We start from the raw sequence: 20,892 nt of genomic DNA, 5'->3' as shown, positions 1-20,892 counted from the left end.
GACCATGGATTGTAATATTATAATGCTTATTTACTAGTACATTGATTATGCATTGAGAATGTTATGTACTCATGTTGTTATTGCATATTCACTTTGCAGATTGATGACTGCATTACGAAGGAGTATAGAATGAAAAAACTTGCAGATGAACAAGCTGAAAGCGGTAAGAAACATAATAGCCGAAAGGCATCCATTACGGGAAAGAAAAAAGTGGACAATGTGTCCGAGGTCCCTGCTAATCTAAAGCCTTTTATGGACCGGGTTATGAATGATATGAAGGAAATTCATAAGGAATTGTTTCATATGCCGGAGTTATGCGCACAGGTAAAAATGTAACAACTCTGGTATGCACTTTATTGAACTCGATAAATTAATAAAAAGATATAAAATGTGACTGAGCTTACTTTTGCAGAGATTGTTAGAGAAAATGAATAAAAGAGGTGTACGGTACAAACCGGGCACAATGGCAGAGGAGAAAGAAAATCTGTATGGACAGAATAGTGAGTCCAGGTATGAAAACAAGTATCCTAAAAAAGAATTTTAGTATGATGACAAACACACACCTAATGGCCGAAATGGCAGTGGGCATTATGATTTGGATTCTGAAGAAGGAGATTCGTTCAAATTCAGTACTGGTCACTTGAGTAGCTTTAAAGATGAGAAGGAGGATCCTATAGATGTCCCGGAGCAGTCAGAAAAAAAAAGAAGCATCATCTCTAAAAACCGATAAAATAGAAGCTACAAGATGGCAAGTCCCTCAAAATGAGCAAGAAGTGTCACAGGCCTTGTCAGATGGTAATAGCGAGGTAGAAGAGAAGAAGGGGGTGATTCCAGAGAAGCGAAAGCGGTGTGCGTCAAAGTACACGAAATCTCCTTATGTTAAAAAGACTCCGAGAAAACGTGCGAAACGTTCCGCGAAAACGAGTAAGTTAAACATGCTATGAATATATTTTTGGAAATTATGTAGTACAAATTTGTACTTTAACTTTATTGACTTTTGTTGTAGAACTGTTTAATGAAACAACCCCTCAATTTGATCATTCTGTGGATGATATGGTGCGTGCCGCTGTGCAGTACGTGAAAGCGTACGAGCACTCACCAAAACATAAGAACCATGAAATATTCAACAACGGTAAAGATGATGGACTTTCTGCGGCAAGAGTTTGCCAGATACTTAACCATGCATGGATATCGGGTGATGTATCTATTTTTATTGTCATGCTTATGTCATGCGTTAAGTATGTTGCATCCATGTTAAATTTAGTCATTTATTTCAGGTAATTGACGCTTATGCGACGTATATATCGGATTCAAGTATCGTCAAAGACAAGTATCTTGTACCCACACATAGATCTTACTGGTTATTGAACACTCGGTCAAAGTCAGTAAGACGAGGGAAGTCGGTAGACGATCCAGAAGGTTTAGCACATGCAAATGAACCTCTCAACAGATGCATGACACAATATTTTGTAAAACCGAAGGTACCGTTTATATTGCAGAATTTTATTTTCATTACTATCTTATGTGAAAGCCGAGCTTACTAACAATATTTAAGTTATGAAATAAGCTTATTTTGCTTTCAATAAGGATAAAAACCATTGGATTACATGTGTTTTGCACACTAGAAAGAAAGAGTTACAAATTCTTGATTCTTTGAGGGGGGGAAGAAAATATCTCTGAAGCTACCAGGAAATTCGTTGAAAATTTTGTAAGTTTCGTATTCATGTGTGTACAGTTAACCATATAATTTGTTTACCGTATGTAGTCAACGTGTTCATATTTTTTTGTCAGAGAGAGCAACTTGCAGGAGATCTTCAAGATGCAAATGACAGTGCTATTATGTCGTTCCCGGATGTGTCCGCATGGCCTATAGTTCCCTACGACATGCCTCAACAAGAAGACGGGTGAGTTACATGTAGCATGTGCTTTTGAAATACATTAATTGATCGAGTGCTATCTTACTTAACGTGCTTTTCAAAATTGCACTTATGTTTTTTTAACACAGGAACACATGTGGACTGTTCGTCCTTCACTGTTTTCAATACTGGGACGGAGAAAATTTTATTACTGCTATTTCTCAGGTGGGTATACTTTAAATATGAAAAATTAGTACATTATATCATATATAAGTGATAAAAATAATATTATTTTTATTACTTTTTAGGAATCTATTGATAGTTCGAGAGAAAGAATGATAGCTGGAATTATTATGTCCCCCGAAAATAAGCTTACAGAAATGAAGAACAAAGTAATTCGACTTGCGAAGAGGAAACAAAAATGAAAATATCATACGACAATTCTACGTGATTGTCGAAATATTATTTGTTCATGACTGAGGATTGTGTGTGGATGCTTTATTTTTTTATGTGAGTTTCAAATATTTTTAGCATGTCCAGTTTATGTACCCTGGCAAATTTATTAAAAATACATTTTAATCATTTATTATTTTATTATTTAATTTATAATTTATGTTCAATGAGTGTTCTCGTGAATATACGATTTGGGGTTTTAAAATACTTCGATGATATATGATGACGATATCTCAGGCGAGCGCCGCCCGCGCCGCACGTTCGCCGCTACATGGCGCACGTGTGCCGCGTCATCTGGCCAGCGGGCTCGCGTCGCGCGTCGCCCCAGGGTTGGCCGTTGCCCGCCCCGAGGTTGATTCCACATCGGCCCGCGTGCGCCCCTCTGCGCCCGAGGGCGGCGTTAGCCTCGGGATCGCCCTCCGCGGCGCCTACTGGATCCTCCTCGTACGTGCGCCCCCTCTGCGGCCGAGGGCGGCGTCAGCCTCGGGATCGCCCTCTGCATCGGCTCCTGAATCCTCCTCGTACGTACCGCCTCTTTGCGCCCGCTGGCGCAACTCGCGGGTCAGCCGCGCTTGTTAACGTTATTTTTTTAAATTAAAGCAACCGGCGGCTGTGCGGCGCCTCTGATCGCCCAACATGCATTATTTATACACAAAATCATATATTTGTATGAAAAAATGTATATATTACATATCATGTTAAATTTGTATAACGCATATCATATTATAACATAAAATTTGTATGTCGCATATCATATTAAGAACAACGAGTATAGTGCCAACAAATATGACATAAGTAAACACCGATTACAAGTCTTCCCTATCGATGTAACGAAACAAATATGTAAGTAATATTCTTTAAGACAACCAAATAAATCGTCAACTGTAATCAGAAGTTGTTCTTTTTATTCAAACATTTCTTTACTATGATCATCATGCCATGTTCCTGCATAGAAAAATTGTAATATACGTCAAAATTTTATAAATTTTAACTAAACAAGAAAAGAACGTTAATGAATTGGTGTGCACATGCTTTGGATTCTGAGGACAATTGTTTTTGAAATGACCTTTTCCTTTGCATAAACCGGATAGACGTACAGGAGGTTTCTCATCAAAATCTTTGGGTCTACCGTTTGTAGTCACGGCAGGTTCCTTACCACGGCCTTTGTTATTCTGCCCTTTCGGTGCTCCTTTCGTATTGATTTTTTCTGGATCACCAACAAAAACATGATTTTGATTCGGCACAAAAGCATCATCATGTGCAACTCTATGCTGTCTCACATAATCTTCCTCCTGAACATCCTTGTTTGCTATCACATCCTCCAGAGCAGCTTTCAGTTTATCGGATAGAAATGGTTTATGACATGCCGCATGATTTGCTTCCGCAGACAAAATAGTCAACTCACTGTACTTAGTTCTCTCTCCAGTACCTACCCATCCCCATGCGAAGAGATCGCTAGTGCGTTTCACGGGCAGTCCACCTCTAGCATTCTTGCTGAATCTTCGCAGCACTAAGCACCTAGGTAAGTCCTGCACGTTCAACCTGGCTAAAACATAAAGAGCATGCTTGCATGGAAGACCTTTACGTTTCATACTATCACAACTGCACTTCACTGTTTCTTCTGAATTACTAGGTGTACAGTCCACTTTAAATCTTAGTTGCCTGTTATTTTTCCATGCCATTATGAATCTCCTACCGACGGCTCCACTCAGTCTATCTATGATCTCAAGATCCGCTTCCTTCTTCATTTCTTTCTGCAAGAGGTAAAAGTTCACTGCAGTGAAGTCACGGGCAGCGGCTTTTTCAATGCATTTGAACTCGTCGAGTACTGGTACAGGGAGTGTCTGTGTGGACATGCAGTCGTCGTGTGACTCGTTCTCACGGAGCCGAACAATGCAGTTCTCATAATGCACAACCATATCAACAATTGTCATGCCAGAGTCAAGATGCATATGAAGGCAAGAGTTCAGACTCTCGCTCCTTTGGTTACTCCGCATACCAAGGAAGAACCCACCGGTGAGATATGACGCAGCCCAAAGCCTTTTCTTTCGGTACATCCTACGCAACCATGTTTCAGTTTTCTCCGACTCCCATTTAGCTCTAAAAGCTGTCCATCTCGCCTCAAACTCATCATGTGTAGTGGCATAATAAATAAGAGACCTGAACTTCTTAAGGGACTTGTGGTGGAGGTGTTTTTGCATGTTTTTCTCAATATGCCACGAACAAAGTCGATGCCACGCGTCAGTAAGGACCTTCCTGACGGCCCTTATCATGGCCGCGTCTCCGTCAGTAATTACAGACCTCGGCTTCTTCTGACAATGAGCTCTTAAGAAGGTATGCAACACCCAAACGTATGTATCCTCCGTCTCATCTGACACAACTGCACAACCGAACACAGTGGTGCAACGATGATCGTTTAGACCAACAAAAGGTATGAATGACATTCCGTACATATTCATCTTATAAGTGCTGTCGAAGACGATTACATCACCAAAGTCAAGGTAATCCCGACGTGACTGAGAATCACACCAGAACATGTTCTTCAGCTTTCCTTCTGCGTCAACAGTGTGCTCAAAGAAAAAGTCTGGATCCCTTGTCTTTCTCGTCATCACGATACCAATCGCAGTGTCCGCATCACCCTTTGCTAGCAACTTCATTTTCTCCCTATAACACATGTTATAAAGCTTCCTCCTCCCGAAACCAGCCAGCGCATATGATCCATACCTACTAACGAAGTTGTCATAAATCCAATGTTTTTTTAGCCCAGCACCTGCCATTGCTAAGATCTCGAGCTTCTGGTATTCCTTTATCTGATTATGAGATCGAAGATATATAACTTCATCTGGTCTAGCAAGAGTGTGACTATGATCATCGCTAAAACTGCTGACATACCAAATGGAGCGCTCTCTGTCAACCTTCACAGTTAGATGGGCCTCGCAATAGCACAGAGTCTCCGCTCTCAGCCTGCGCTTCTTCCCTTCCATGGTACAAAACTTGGCCTGTCGTTTCCTAGACCTTGAACAGAGAAACCTTCTCAACCGCCTACGTGCGTCGATACCCTTACTATATTTCAAGTTGTCCCTCCTAATGCTGAAGCCATGCTTTTTCGCATAGTCGTTATAGAAATCATATGCCTCCTCGTTTGTCCTGAACGTCGTGGACATCACCGTCCAATGCCTGTCCAGTGATTCTTGCTGGTATTCATCGTACCCAGTATCAAAATTGCACTCATCACCATCGGCATCATCATCGTTTTCGCACGCGTCACCATCCTCTTCCTGAAAAAAATACAAACAACCGTATATGTCAGTAAATAGTTGTATAAGGACTATCATATGTATTCACTTTCCACTACTTACTTTGCTCGAGCTGTCATGATAAGATGCATCGATATCGTTTTCGTCATTGGCATCATCGAAAAAATTCCACTGATAGTACCCTTCCACTTCCATCTGCGCAAATTGTAAATATGATATATAAGACTTGATGCGTATTTAATTTCACTTTAAAATAACCTATATAAATCTAAACCTACATGGCTTCCGCTTTCAGCATATGAATCATCTACATCCATATCCTCATTGTCATCATCCCCTCATATCTGTGCACAGTCAAACATGTTATTGTCATCGTGGATGCTTGTATTTAATATGGTTGAGAACATGCAGACCACTTACATTGCCACTGTAAGACTCATTCAAACTCATATAATTTTCATCGTCATGTTCGTCTTCATCCAATGACAATGATCCGTCGTCGCTACCGCCATCAGCACCGTCATATCCTATTTCAGCCTCAATCTATACACGTTCATATATAATGAAATATCCATTCAAACATCACGTAACATCTTATCAATTAAAATTCGTTCTTAAATTACTATGCCAGCGCCTCGCGTACCTCGTTGCCTTCGTCAGACATGAGGCGGTTGTCGCCGGATACGAGCTGCCAGCGGCGGAGGTGTCTGCCCGACCGAGGCGGTTGTCGGCGTAGCGCACAACGCGTACGTTTTTTTTCGTCGGCCAGATACTGCCGGAGATGGCGGCGGCGGCGGCATGAGAGGAGGCGGGTGAGGTGTCTTGAAGATAGGGTTCGCCGATCGTTTTTTTTAATCACTCGGGCGTACGCAGCGGGCGCGGGCGGGCGTGCATGCGGACGTGGGCGCGTACGGGCGGCCGTACGCGACCGCCCCTACCCTTTGTACGTTTTGGGGGTGGGGGGGGGGGGGGGTGGTTGTACCGAAGACCACCTCTTTACAGGATCCCGCACTGAAAATTAGGGGACGGATAGATACAGGATCTTCTAAAAGCAACGGCCGTTGCTGCGCTCGACCAAAACATACAAACCTCCAACCGAAATTCCGCCTCCCGCCCAAGCGAACCTCCTCCCCCTTCGCCCCCGAAGCCCAAACCAAGAAACGCCGCCCCGTTCTTGATTCCTGATCCCCACCCTCGGCCGCGCGCGGCGATGGAGCTCTTCAAGGACGCGCGGTCCGTGCGGCTGAGGAGCCACCTGGGCACGTACCTCTGCGCGCTCGACGGCGTGGCCGTCTCCCACGGCCACCGCCGCAACTCCCGCGGCACGGTCTGGGCCGTGGAGCTCGCCGGCGACGACTACGTCCGCCTCCAGGGCCACCGGGGCCTCTACCTCGGCGCCACCGAGCTCCCCGCCGACGTCCTCGGCCGCGGCCGCGGCACCCGGGCCTGCTGCGGGGTCGTCCAGGGCTCGCCGTCCTGCCCCAACGACAACGCCTTCCTCTGGTCGCCGCTGCGCGAGGGCGAGCACCTCGCGCTGTCCGGGCCCTACGGCCGCCTCCTCCGCGCCAGGTTCGGGCGGACGCCGCAGGACAACTCCGTCACCGTCGACCTGGACGCCGACCCGGAGGAGAGCTCCTGGGTCGTCGAGGTCGTCCCGGCCGCGGAGGCGGCGCTGCTGCTGCTGCCGTCGCCGCCGCGGCCCTGCCGCGCCCACTCGTGCGACGCCCGCTTGGAGGCGGCCACATCGGAGTCGGACACGGCGTCCAGCGTCCTCGCCAGGGTGCGCTCCTCCAAGGTACTCCAACGAACAGAAGCCCGATCGATCCTATCTTATTGCTTGCTTCCTTTCTCCTGTTCTTGCGCAATCCGAAACAAATTTGTTGATTCCTTCAAGAAAGAATCACCTTCTTGAGTTGCCACGGTGGATCCATGCGTATCTGCAAGCCGATTCCTACTTTCTTGAACGCTTCTTCCTGAATTCTTCTCGGGGGAAGAAGAGACTTTCTTTGATTCAAGAAAGAATAATCTTTCTGAGTTTTCACGGTGGATTCATGCGTATTTTGAAGCCGATTGTGCCTGCTATTCCTACTTTCTTGAACGCTTCGTCCTGAATTCTTCTTGGGGGAAGAAGAGAGTTTCTTTGATTCGTCGATTTTGCTCGTGATTGCGCAGGACATGACCAGTTCACTTGCTACGGTCGAGGAGGAGCCCCTGTCGACGCCGGCGCCGCGGCTGATCTTCTACAACACCGCCAGGGACGACGGCGGCGTGGACGAGTTCGACGAGGGGACGTGGAAGTACTTCTCGTTCAAGGAGCAGAGCCTGGCGGCGCTGCACCGCAGGCTGGAGGAGGAGACCCGGCGCCAGGACTTCGTCGTCTGCCGCAGGAGCGGCCCGGGGCTGTTCCCCGTCGTCCTGGACCTCCCTCCCGGCAACAGCCAGATGGAGTTCGTCCTCGTCCCGGCGTCCCCTCCTGCAGGTAAACAATGGGGTCTCTCTGCTTCTTTTGTTCTCTGTTTCCTGCTCTGGTTCAGCTTCTGAACATTTTGTTCTGAACTTCTGAACATTATGAACATTTTGTTCTTCAGTGCGTATAACTGAAACCTGTGAAGCAATTTTAGTTACGTTTTCGTTCTTCTTTGTTTGCAGTGGCAGATGGTGTTGTTTAGGATGGACGTGGCCCGGCATCGACTGTAGGAAAAGACGGAGAGAACTTCAGTTCGGTGTGGCGATATGCATTTTGCGGTGTATATTCATTGGTACTGTGTACAAGAACATACTTGTTTCTACTGTGAAAATTCAGACACCTAGGATGGGGTCTCTTACCCTTTTCTGTTTTGTTCTCTAGTTCTAGAAAATGACATGGAATGGGCAGAATTACAAAAAGGTCAAGTATACCTTTTTTTAGGGAAGGTCGATGTTGAAATCTTCGATGATCAATCTCTTCAATTTTCAGCAATCCATCTAATATTGGAGCGTCTTCCTGCGGAACATGTGTGTGTGTTGGCTGATTTCTTGTTATCTACATTGACAGTGCATATCCAATGCTGATGTGGCTCACGCTGGCTCTGGTATGGTTAGAATTTTAGTTGTTCTATTTATACATTGTGTTGGTTTTTGGCTAAAAGCATTCCGATTTTTGTGATAAATTCAATAAATAATCTACTTGCAAATTCCACATCCTGAACAAGTAACATAAAACATATCTTAAGTGAATAACGGTTGTATTCACACATCAAACTATGATATCCCTCGAGGCAATGCTTTAGAGCATCTCCAACAGCCGTGCTATATAAGCGCCGCGCTGGAAATTTTTGGTTTTTAGCGCGCGCGCAACCGCTCAGCAAGCTCCAGCAGAGGCGCAATAGCCGCGCGCACGGCATAAAGAGTTCAGCGCGCGGTCCGAAACACCATTGCGCGCCGCTTATTTGGTGCGCCCGCTTCCACGCGCCGCACACTCAAGCGCTCGCGCCGCACCCTCTCCTCCGCGCCACTTTCGCCTGCCCGCGCCGCTGTTGGCGAATTGGCCCGATGGACGGACGCGCCGGCACCCCCTCACCCCTTCCCCGCGACCCCTCCACCGCCGCCGCCGCGAACCCTAGCGCGGGGAGCTTTGGCTTCTCCTCCGCCGGTGCTCCTCCAAGCACCGGCATCGCGTGCGTCCTCTTCATTCCACCGTGGAAGACCTCGGCGGCGGGTGGCGTCGCGCCGACGCCTGCCATGAAGCCATGTGCCCCCCTCTCGAACTCCCAAATGCGGAGCGAGCGAAGAAGGGCAAGGTGTCGGCGAAGAAGAACAAGGTGGCGGACGGCTCCTCTAGGCCGTCGAGGAAGAAGCTTGCAAGGCGTGCGACGGACGCGGCGGCGACCGAAGTGTCGGCGAGCTCACTTGATGAGCCGGCGGCCGACGCGCACAAGGTGTTCGATGAAATGCCCACAAGGTAAAATTTCGCCAACTTGTTGTTGTTGTTGTTTGAATGCATACATATGGATAGCTTATTTGCTTCCTTGTATATACTTTGTAGTTTCAATGATGAAGCATATATGTCAACTATGGGTGTTGGCTCCAACAATTCTCATTGGTCTCAAACCAATGAGATGCATTTCGATGATCATGAGTTTGAGGTGGACGAGGATGGTGAGGGCATCGTCGATGCACCAAAAGGAAGAGGGGGCAACTACACCATGGATGAAGACATCTTGCTATGCAATACCTAGTTGCTAGTGTCGAGGGATCCCTCCATTGAAGAGGATCAAAGTAGAGATGCATATTGGCTCCGGATGAAGGAACACTTTGATGTACACAAGAAAAGTGGAATTGACCGCTTTGGAAGATCTCTATGCTCCCTGTGGTCGACAATCAACCGAGATTGTCAAAGGTGGGCGGCCGCACTTAAGGCGGTTGACAAGTTGAACCCAAGTGGCACTAATGATATAGATAGGGTAAGTGCCATTTCTTTCATGATTCTTCCATGTTCATCATGCTTCTTCTTGGTGTTTCTAGTGCTAACTTGTTTTTTTGTTCTTCTCTGCTTCTTTTCTTCTCTGTTTCCTACTCTGGTTCAGCTTCTGAACATTTGTTCTGAAGTTTTGAACATTCTGAACATTTGGTTCTTCAGTGCATGTTACTGAAACCTGTGAAGCAATTTTAGTTACTTTTTTGTTCTTCTTTCTTTGCAGTGGCAGGCGACATTGATTAGGATGGATGTGGCCCGACATCTGCTATAGGAAAAGATGGAGAGAACTTCAGTTCGGTGTGGCGATATGCATTTCGCGGTGTATATTCATTGGTACTGTGTGTACAAGAACAAACTTGTTTCGACTGTAAAAATTCAGACAACTAGGATGGGGTCTTACCCTTTTGTTCGGTAGTTCTAGAGAATGACATGGAGTTGGCCTGAACATAAATGGTAGATGGAAACAATCCTCGGATCCATGTGTTTAGTCCTGAAATAACCTACAAAAGGTTTGAAAAAGTTGCTCCGTCAAAAACACAATTGCTCTGACAATTTCAAAATTTCCCAAAATAAGACACACACCCTGACCTGGATATGTTCCTTAATTTGTGGTGAGTTCTAGCCAATTAGTTCCAGAACAAATTTGTTACTAGTAGGTGGAGGCAAATTGAAGGCTACAACAAAGGTAACAATGATGAATTGTTTTCCTTGGTCACAAAAGCAACATTTTTTGCGTTTGTCAATTTATTTTGTTAGGATGACCCCTCCCCCACTCCACCAGCATCTCGAGTGACAGATCCCCCCCCCCCCCCCCCCCCCGCCGCGACCAGCCAGACTCTAGGTTGGAAGCATCGTTAATTATCTTGAGTCGTGTCTCCCAACAGATGGCTACCAAACCTGGAGGGCTTCCCAATCCAATAGTTCGTTGATTTCCTTCTGGCACATGTAGAATCATGAACTAGCATTTCATTAACATGGATAGAGAATGTTCAGAGCGAATAGAATAAAATGGTTTCTAAAGATCTTAACTCGGAGTGAGATTTGTTTGGAAACTATAATTACAAAGATGAGATAATATTATGACATGAAGTTGATACAATAGCTTACCCACCGAACATGGAGTTTGTGAGCACGAGCTCACATGAACCCTTTGTAACAGTAAAATGCGGGAAAACATTTTTTTAATCTGATATTTTTTACAACAAACATTGATGTGTGTTTTACATGTGTGCAATTTTTCGTGATGAACCCCGATGTTCCAAAAAGACTGTTTTCAAAAGCATTTCAGAGCATCAGTTTTGTTATTTTTGCCCAGGCCTCCATGAATATTATTTCATTGCGCAAATTTGCACGCATGTGAAACACACATATGTCTTTGTTGAATTTTCTTAGTTTTTTATATCTTACTACTACTACTAAAGGTGCATGTGAGCTCGTGCTCACAAGATCACTTATGCTTACCTACGAACATACTAGCAATATACAACCGGGAAAGCTTGGAGCACTAAAGTCCAAATAGTTGTATGTCTATAAAACAACTTTCGCAAACTCGCGACTTCTTCACATATGTACATAAGCAACAACGAAAAGATCGAGCATGGGTAACACACCACAGTAAACAACACAAGAATATTTTTTTTAGAGAAAAGGCATAGAGTTCATCAAATTAATGAAGCCATCAAGCTGCTAGGATACAAATGAGCTGATTACAAAGGCCAAAACTTGACCAAAAACTGAAAGATCACAAGCAGATCACGCTCGAGACCAGGAGCTACAAGAAGCAGCTACAAGAAGCAAAGCAACAAACGCCATCGCGTACACTAAGAAACCATAGTTAAGCCGCCAGAGCGCCAAAAGCAGCTAGAGCGGCAGAGCAGAGGCCAACTAGCTAGAGACGCTAGCGCACGCAGACGGGAGAGGCTGAACCACATGGAGAGAAACCTGGCACTGCGTCGACCCAAAGGGGCCAATGTTGGAGAGGAGAACGCAGTCTCCCCTTCGTCCATGCCATGTCACTATACGAGGACGTTGAACACCGGCCAACAACCATCGGACAGGAGCCACTGAAGGATTGCGGACCAGCCAACTCGCCTCCCACACCACCAGCGACCTAGAGAGTAGCACACCACCACCGCCACCAATCACCAAACACCACAACCGCAACTGCGCCATCCCTAGGACGACACCTCCAAACAGGAACATGTTGTTGGAACGCCGCCGTTGTCCAACCCAAAAGGCCAAGGCTTTCACCTGGGAGCCCCCGCGCGGGGGGGGGGGGGGGATCGAAGAAGAGGGGTGCCGATCGGAAGCTCAGCGTGCCCTCAAGAGGGAACTAGTGCAAGAGCGCCGACACCATCAAGGTTGACACGAAGTATACCAAGGGTTTCCCCCGTTCTAGTCTCCCGCCAACCCATGCCCAACGACTAGATCTGGCGGGTGGGCCGTAGCAAGGGGAGGGGGCCAGTATCCATATCTGGCGGAGCCACCGAAAGATCTCACAACCACGGAGGACCTCTGCCGCCCACACGGATGGAAGGAATGGCTAGATCCCCTGGCGCCATCCACCGGCGAGATCCGTGTTGCCATCTCCACTCGGGGCTGCTGCCCCGGCATCCGGAGCTCCTTGCGACGGGGCATGGCAGCCAAGCCTCACCGCCACCTTCATCGGAGGCCGCACACCTGGAATGACAGACCCCTCGGGTGGCGGCATGGAGTGGGAGGGATGGCTAGCTACTCGAGTCCCCAGGGTTAGTATCCATAGTGTAGGCCAAATAGCATTTCATATTTATTTTTTGGTACTCGGCATCCATTCTACACATAGAGAATAGAGAGATTGACGCCACATGAAGATCCTTATCAATCAAACTCTTGGATTTCAAACTAATATTATATTGTCATCTTGTAGTGGTGGTGATTTGTTATTTATATATATTGCTTTCCTAACAGTAACTCAACATCACGTGCCTACGTTTCTTGGCTTCAAGTTATTTACTTTAGTTGTTCTATATGTTATACTCCCTATTGAGTTTTTGGGAAAAACACATCAAGTTTTGTGATTAAAGCAAGTGAATAATCCATTGGAAATTCACATCATGAGAAAGTCAAACTAACACATGTCGAGCAATGAACAAGTGCACTCAAACCAGAAACCACATTATTCCTAAAGAAGACTCTTTGTATTAGCCCCACCTTGTGATATCTATAATCTACCAGGCCTCCCAACCACACCATGTAAAGGCATCATATCATCATAGCTTCCCTTAGTCACCTGCAACAACAACTGAATGCTAGTCTTGATATGAACCTAAGTCATCCCCCAAGCTTGTGCTATAGACAACGATTGAATACATGCATGTATTTTGGGTATCTTGCTAACCCTGCTCCAACTACGTCACTAGAGGCACCATCCCCTCGATCCATTCGACTCTAGTAAGGACCATTATTATTAATCTTGAGCATGTCTCCCACAAGTGGGTGTCAAACCTCGAGGCTTTAGTTTGTGGGCTTGGCTTCACTGTCTAAATGGATTTCTTTTGGCACATGTTAAATCAGGGGCCACATTCTTGAACAATCAAAATATAAACATAAATGGTATTCCACCTCACATTTTATTAACACATAGAGAGAACATTTGGAGCTAAGAAAGTAAAGGTATTCATTTTATAGAAAAAAACTTGCAGGCCATTTCATAAACAATTGGTTCGAAAGAGGATGGCTCGGAGTAGGATGTGTAGGGAATAAAAATTATAGATGAGTGAAGATATTTTAAATTAAACTCGAGTCAGTACTTACCCACCAACATAGGACATGATATACTTTAATCATGAGCACTAGGTCCAAATAATGATACAACCATAAAACATCGTTCTCAAACTTGTGGCTTCTTCATGTACATGAAGGTGTATAATTAATAACCAAAACACGGAGCACGCCTAGCACACGACACTAGTGGCACAAGAACAATGCATGTGTGTGTGGGGGGGGGGGGGGGTGTGGAGAGGGAAAACCATGTGAATGGAGCTAAATGGTACCAATGTTCCGGTATTGAGAGAAGCCAACTAGGAATAGGAAGCGCTGGGAATTGAAGTTGGCAACACATGGATTAAAAAAGAACCAGATTATTGTGGTGTTGGAATCCATAATGCAAGCTAAGTACCATTGGCAATTCACCTTTTGGATTACTCAGGCTTTCTACACGTAGTATGATTGTTGTTGCAATATGATCTCCATATCCAGTAATAAATCTATTGGATGTCAAGAACCCAACAAATTTTGGAACGCCTTCTTGCGGTGTTGGTGATATTTGTTGTGTATATACTTCTGTGATTCAGCACCACATGCCTCTGTTACTTGCTCTCAAGTTTTCGACGTTGGTGGTGCATACCAATGCTAGTATGTTTGAAATTGGCTTTGGTATGGATGGAATTTTGGTTGGTATATGCAATAGTTATACTTAGTGTTGGATCGTTTAGCAAAATAAACATTTCATTATGTTATTATTAAGCATTTCACCTTTTACAATTAAAGTAAGTGAATAACCCACATGGAAGTTTCCATCTATAGGAAGTCAAATTAGACGTATCTTAGGAAAAGAACATATGCATTCCTAATCGAAACCAGAATATTCCTCGAGGGGCCACTTTGCATCAACCCTAGCTTATCATATCAACAATCTATTATGTAGTTAGCTCAAACATAAATTCTCAAGGGATTGCTTTGCGTCAAACCTACCTTACCAATAATGCGTCTAGCTCTTTGATTACATGCGTCAATGGTATGAAAAGACAGTGAAAACTTGAGTTTGGTGTGGCGATATGCATCTTGTGTTATATATTAGTTAGAACCGTGTACGTGAACATACTTCGTTATCCTGTGAAAATTCAGAAACCTAAGATGGATCCTACCTTTTTTGTTCTGTCATTATGGAAAGTGGTATGTAGTTTGCTTAAATAAAAATGGTAGATGGAAAAAATTCAAGATGGTCATTCAGAAAATTTGGGTAAGTCAATTTTGTGAGAGAAGGGATGGTTGGAGGAGGAAGAAAGCTGAAGGAAGAAGAAAGAAGGATGATAGTTGTATCTTGATTTAATGGCCCAACAAATCAAATTACCCAAAATAAATTTTCAGGCAACTTACATATAGCCAGCCCCAATAGGAAAAGATCTAGCTAATTTGGTGCCCACCTTTGGACTTCATATTGTAGGCCAAATAGCATTGACAAGTTCATTTTTGGTATTTGGCACCCATTCTACACAGAGAGATTGTCGTCACATGAAGATTGTTATCAAAGTCTCGGATTCAGCAACGAAACTAATATTAAAGCAGCTTCTTGCAGTGTTGGTGATATTAGAGCGAGGTTGTATAATATGAATTTTGTGAAACATATTAGCTAGATCTTTTCCAAAGGAAAACATTTCATTATGTTATTATTAAGCATTTCACCTTTTTGGTATTTGGTATTTGGTGACGTAGAGAGAATGTTTGGGGCAAAAAAAGTAAAGATGTTCACTTTCTTCACAAAAAGCCTTAGACTATTTCACAAAATTCGGTTTCAAAGGAGTTGGCTTAGAGCGAGATGTGTTGGCAACTTAAATTACCGACCGGTGAAGATATTTAAAATTAAAGCCGAGTCTGTACTTTGCACATCTGACATGATACAGTTGGAGAAGCTAGGAGCATTAAAGTCCAATAACAACACGTCCATAAAACACAGTTCGCAAACTTGTGTCTTCTTCATGTACGTGAAAAGTGTATAAGTAATAACCAACACATCGAGCACGACTACCACACCTCATTGAGCCACACAAGAAAAAATGGGGAAGAAAGAGGATGAGCCATGAGCTTGAAGCAACAACCAAAACAGCGAGCATGGCTTGCACACCACATTAAACCACACAAGAACAATGAGGGAGAAAGAGGGCGAGCCATGAGCATGAAACTGGATGTAACATATGAGGGGGAAAGAGGAGTATTCAGTATCGAGAGAAGTCGGCTGGGAATAGGAAGGGTTGGGAATTGAAGTTGCAGGCGCTTGGTTTCAAAAAGAGCTAGCCTGGCAAGTCCCTGGCGTTGAAATCCATACTGTAGGTCAAAGAGCATTGCAGAATTCACATCTTTTATTTGGTGTTCTTAGGTGCTTTGTACACATAGTGAGATTATCACTTAAAGGATGTATACAATAACGAACCAAACTCTTGGATTCAACAATCCAACAAATATTGGGATCTCTTATCAGTAATCCAGCACATGTCTATTTTGTGAGTGTATATAGTGCTCTCTTATCAGCACCAGCTGTCTCTTTTACTTGCTCTCAAGTTCTTGACTTTGGCGGTGTTCGCTCAAGCTGGCTCCTGCATGGATGAAATTTTACTTGGTATGCAATATGTTATACTCAGTGTTGGCTTTTAGCAAAAGGAAAAGGAATCATTTCAGTTTTTGCAATTAAAGCAAGTGAGTAATCCACACGACGATTTCACATCGCAAGGAGGTCAAATTAAGCATATCTCTGGGCAAAGACCAGCTGCATTCAAAACTGAAACCACATTATTCCGCAAGGGAACGCTTTGCATCAACCCTAGCTGCTTATGATATCTACAATCTATCAAATCTCTCATTCACACCTGTAACATCCACAAAACCTCCTACATAACCTCCTACATACATGCACATCAACTTCTATTTACCACACGCAAATGCACGTTAAAAGATTAAAAACTGGCGAAGTAACGAATCAACAAGCCATCTGGTCCCTGAATGCATCTAACTCCTCGAATACAGGCAGACGCCTCGACCTGAACGGTGTCCACTCATTCATCACAAGGTCTAGTCTCTCCATGATCTCTTCAGTGAAACTCAAGCCAATATCAAAGGGCGATGAAACATGTGTAGTCGGACCGAGCTCACTAAGGAGCTGCTCAGCTCGGGCAACCGCCTTGTCGTCATCCAACCCGGAGATTCTGCGAAGTAGGACATCCTCGAGTACTTGCACTGCCTCCTGATGCCTGCCCTGCTTGATCAAGCACAGCCCGAGGTTGCACGCCCTGTTGGCATCAGGTACGATAGTCTGGGCCTTCCGATACACCAATTCTGCGGCTTCATAGTTGTTCTGCTGCATGTAAGCCCAGCCAAGGTTACCCTGTGAAATTGCACATCAAAAGTTTCAGTAACCTTTGTATAACTGAATATTGCTGCAGTGACAGACCAAGACATGCCTAATTAGCAATCAGTAAGAGTAACATGGGAGCAGTAACCCGTACCAGAATGCGTGACATCTCCTGCTGGATCGAGACCTGGAACTTCTTGCCGTGGGAGCGGGCCGTCTTGGTGATCTTCCCGTTGAAGGCCTCGCCGAGGCATATCATCTTGAGCTTCTGTTTCAGCAGCTCTATCTGCTCGTCGACTTTTCCGCATTTCTGAAGATCAAAATGAGACATATCAGGTTAGAATAGATGCACGGCCGGATCGATCCTTGAGCAGATTTTTCCTGTGAGACGTGCAAGTTAGACGCACCTTGTAGAGGTCGATGAGCAGGTTGTCGAGGGACTCCTGAGCCTGCCTGGAGCAGAGGTGCCTGAAGGATCTGATGGCCTCTATGGCCTCCTCGGCGCGGTCCTGCTGCTTCATCACCACGGCCATGTCCTTGAGCGCGCTGTCCACCCTGTCCCCGGAGTTGATCGCCTTCCAGAACCACACGATCGACGCCTCCGCGTCCTTCTCCACGAGCTGATCAATCCAAGCCGTTTCACCCAAGTCAGCAACTTAACGTTTGCAGGGAAAAATATTCTCTCTTTTTTTGAGGAAAGGGATTTTTCTCTCGTTCAACTACTCCTAATCATGAATTATGGTGTAACTGAACTTAATTCGATGTGATTAGAACATAATCATTCACTAAGCACGCAGGTCGACTCCGCGCGATGGACCACTGCCCATTTGTGGCAACACGGAGAAGTAACCTTAGCACAGTGACCGATTCGGCGAGCAATGGTTTCTTTCGGCCAAGAGGAGCAAAGAAGATTTGACGGCGAGAGCAAGAAGTCAAGAATCGCCCGGAGCCGACGGAAAAGTAGGGAATAATACTGTGATCTGCTTTCATGCTGGCCGTTATCATGATTGGGCAACCGGTGCACAATCAAGGCTACTGCATACAGTATAGTATATTCCAGTTTCCGTTTTAACCACAATAAATCCACTAGAGAGAGGCAGAATTTGCATGGGCAGGAAGGGAGCTGCAAATGATTAACCAACCTGGAGGTGCTTGGCCCGGACGTAGGGGCTGTCGCCGGCGGGCACCTTGTGGACGACGTGGAACAGATCCTTCTTCTCCACACCCCCGCCACCGCCGCCGCCTCTCCTCTTGGAGGGTGGAGGTGCGGCCATGCCGTCGAAGCTGATCCGGAACCGAGGCTGGGGGGGAGAGGGAGAGGGAGAGGAGAACAATGGGCGCGCGCGGATTGCTTGCCGGCTGGTGGTTTGTTTCGCGGGTTGCGGGATCTGGAGGGTGGGAAGGGAGGGAGGAGGGGGCCGCGGGGGATGACGAGGCGGGCGGAGTGGATCTGGACGGGAAGGCGTCCGGGTTCGAGGGCGGGGGCTGGATGGCGACCTGGCCCCCATCCGGCGGTCGGGTGGGCACCACGCGTCCGCATCCGCATCCGCAGTGACGTGCTCGCGGCGCCTTGGGCGAGCACCGGGTGTGACGGGCGGCTCGAAGCCTTTGTTGTTTTAGTACTGTTTGATGGGCGTTTAACGAGCTCAACTGCGTCCCGATTGGCTGCATCTTCTAGACGCATGTGCGATGTACTCGTACTAGTATCCCCTTTTCTTTTCCGAGACAACTAATATTCTTTTAATTAACGGAAATCTTAACGCCCACATGTGTGGGCGTTCACCATCCCGACCACACGCAAGCATCTCCGTTGGCAATTTTATGCACGAATCTTGGAACAAATTGGCCGGTTTTTTGCGCCATCCCGCGGTCAGCGGTTGCCACTCGGAGGCGTGCGGTGGAACTGCTATGCGCCCGCACACCACGCTCCGATCGCGGTTGACGTCAAACACGTCGCACACCTCTGCCCCCTCTCCCTCACGGTTCCATTTACTCACCCGCACCGCAGTTACTGGCACAAACCACTCACATTTCAAACCATTGGAGGAGAAGGCGAGGGGAGAAGGCGACGGCGGAGGCGGAAGAATCGACGGTGCTCGCGGTTGTCGGTGGTGCTCGCCGGAACGGAGCGGCTTCGCCGGAGCGCCTGCGGGTTGAAGGTAATGCTCGCTACAACTCTCGCAATCCCTTCCTGCATTTTCCCCCTTCCCTCCCTATTTGATTCCTCGATCGAGATTCATAGAGATTCAGGCGATTCGGCGATGTGTCGGCGTTCCCGCCGGCGCCGAAGTCGTCTGCTAGCCGTTTTTGGTGGCACTGGGCAGTTTCGTCGCGGCCGCGGCGGCGGCATCGTCGGTGTGGTTATGCCTGTTCGGAGGCACGCACTAGTCTTGCCTATGGATTGGGCAGGTGTCTCCCGGTTTGTTTGATGCGCATTGGTTCGAATTTGTGTTTGCAGTCAGTTCGTGGGAGAATTTTGAGGGTGAATTTGAAGTCGCGGTAGTTGTCATTGAACCCTAGATCTAGTTAGTTGGGTTTTGAAACTGTAGTATGAGGCAAACTTGATAGTTTCATTAACTATCATGATTCTGTGGCAACTAACTCCCTGAACAAATGTGATAGTTGCCACAAACGTGATTCCCCTTGCGGCAATAAATTACTGAAATGACTGTGTTAGTTGCCACATATAAGCTTTCGCATGGGGCAATTATTTTTATTGAATGACTGTGATAGTTGCCACACACACGCTCTTCCATGTGGCAACTAAATTTGCTGAATTACTGTGATAGTAGCCACAAACATGCTTTTTCATTATGGCATCTAATTTTTCTGAATGATTTGTGATAGTTATCACACTGTGATAGTTGCCACAATCGGTAGTCAATGCAGTTTCAGGAGCCAACTGCACTGGACGGCAACTAATGTGCACATCAAGTGTGCCTGTTGCCACTTGGATAGTATATTCATGTGGCAAATAGAATGTAAACACACTGTCTGTTGCCATTCTGCAGATAAGACAGTGTGGCAAATTGGCTGCATAATGTGGCAACCAAATTTGCATATCAATTGTGTCAGATGCCATACATATGCTTTGCATGTGGCAAGTTTTTGGCTGACCACATCATGTCTGTTGCCATGCCGCAGTCAGTACAATATGGCAAATTCATTATACTGTAGGCGCAATTTTTTTTGTTTTGCCACAACGACTTTGTGATATCTGATCACACTGTGGCAATTTTCAGGTTCTTGATTATATGTGGTTTCATCGATTTATTGTAGTATGTGTTGCATTTCAGCACGGCAATTTCACCCTAGCACATTTCTGCCGCTGAACAAGTGGCATTTGATTGGTGTATTTTTAGGACAGTGTGTAAGCTGTCACATCTTAGTTTTTCTGATGTGGAGGATTCTGTGACTTTCTATCGTACTATCTTGGGCTAACATGGCAACTTCAACATTTTTTGTTTTCAAGTGCATTTACCATATGTATGCAACCAACGTGCTTACTTGCCACGTTTATGTTTCCGACAATCATAGGAGGGGTGCGTGTGTGTTCATGTTATTTTTTCTGCATTCACTAGTTGACATTTTCTGTTAGGTGGCAACTTCTTACCTCTTGCATTTACATTTCCACCATGACAATTTGGTCTGTTCCTATCTCAGCAGAATGGCTCGTGGCGATCATCAAAACGATGATGATGATTTCATGGATGCACCACAGCATAATCGGGCAACTGGACGGAGAAAAGAGGGTGATGAGGTAAATGT

The 20,892-nt window shown here is 45.8% G+C and overlaps 2 protein-coding genes and 1 pseudogene across 2 annotated transcripts; 1 reads left to right on the top strand and 2 right to left on the bottom strand.

Annotated features, from left to right (window-relative positions):
• Positions 1–3,197: 3,197 nt before the first annotated feature.
• On the bottom strand, positions 3,198–5,199 carry LOC147992079 (protein FAR1-RELATED SEQUENCE 5-like; annotated as a pseudogene).
• A 1,500-nt stretch (positions 5,200–6,699) lies between these two features.
• On the top strand, positions 6,700–8,419 carry LOC147992078 (uncharacterized). Its single transcript, XM_087539637.1, has 3 exons — positions 6,700–7,361; positions 7,739–8,045; positions 8,216–8,419. The coding sequence occupies exons 1-3, from the start codon at positions 6,777–6,779 to the stop codon at positions 8,233–8,235; spliced, it is 912 nt and encodes a 303-aa protein (XP_087395763.1). The 5' UTR covers positions 6,700–6,776; the 3' UTR covers positions 8,236–8,419.
• Positions 8,420–16,510: 8,091 nt separating this feature from the next.
• On the bottom strand, positions 16,511–18,532 carry LOC125523472 (protein SULFUR DEFICIENCY-INDUCED 2). The gene is made up of 4 exons (XM_048688509.2): positions 18,267–18,532; positions 17,532–17,744; positions 17,279–17,434; positions 16,511–17,157 (listed from the first exon to the last, which is right to left on the bottom strand). The coding sequence occupies exons 1-4, from the start codon at positions 18,396–18,398 to the stop codon at positions 16,753–16,755; spliced, it is 906 nt and encodes a 301-aa protein (XP_048544466.1). The 5' UTR covers positions 18,399–18,532; the 3' UTR covers positions 16,511–16,752.
• Positions 18,533–20,892: the final 2,360 nt, after the last annotated feature.

The sequence above is a fragment of the Triticum urartu genome, chromosome 1A (assembly GCF_056163025.1).
Source record: "Triticum urartu cultivar PI428250 chromosome 1A, HENAU_Tu73, whole genome shotgun sequence".
Classification (NCBI taxonomy): domain Eukaryota; kingdom Viridiplantae; phylum Streptophyta; class Magnoliopsida; order Poales; family Poaceae; genus Triticum; species Triticum urartu.
Note: the sequence above shows the minus strand (reverse complement) of the source record. Positions and strands in the feature narration are given on the sequence as shown.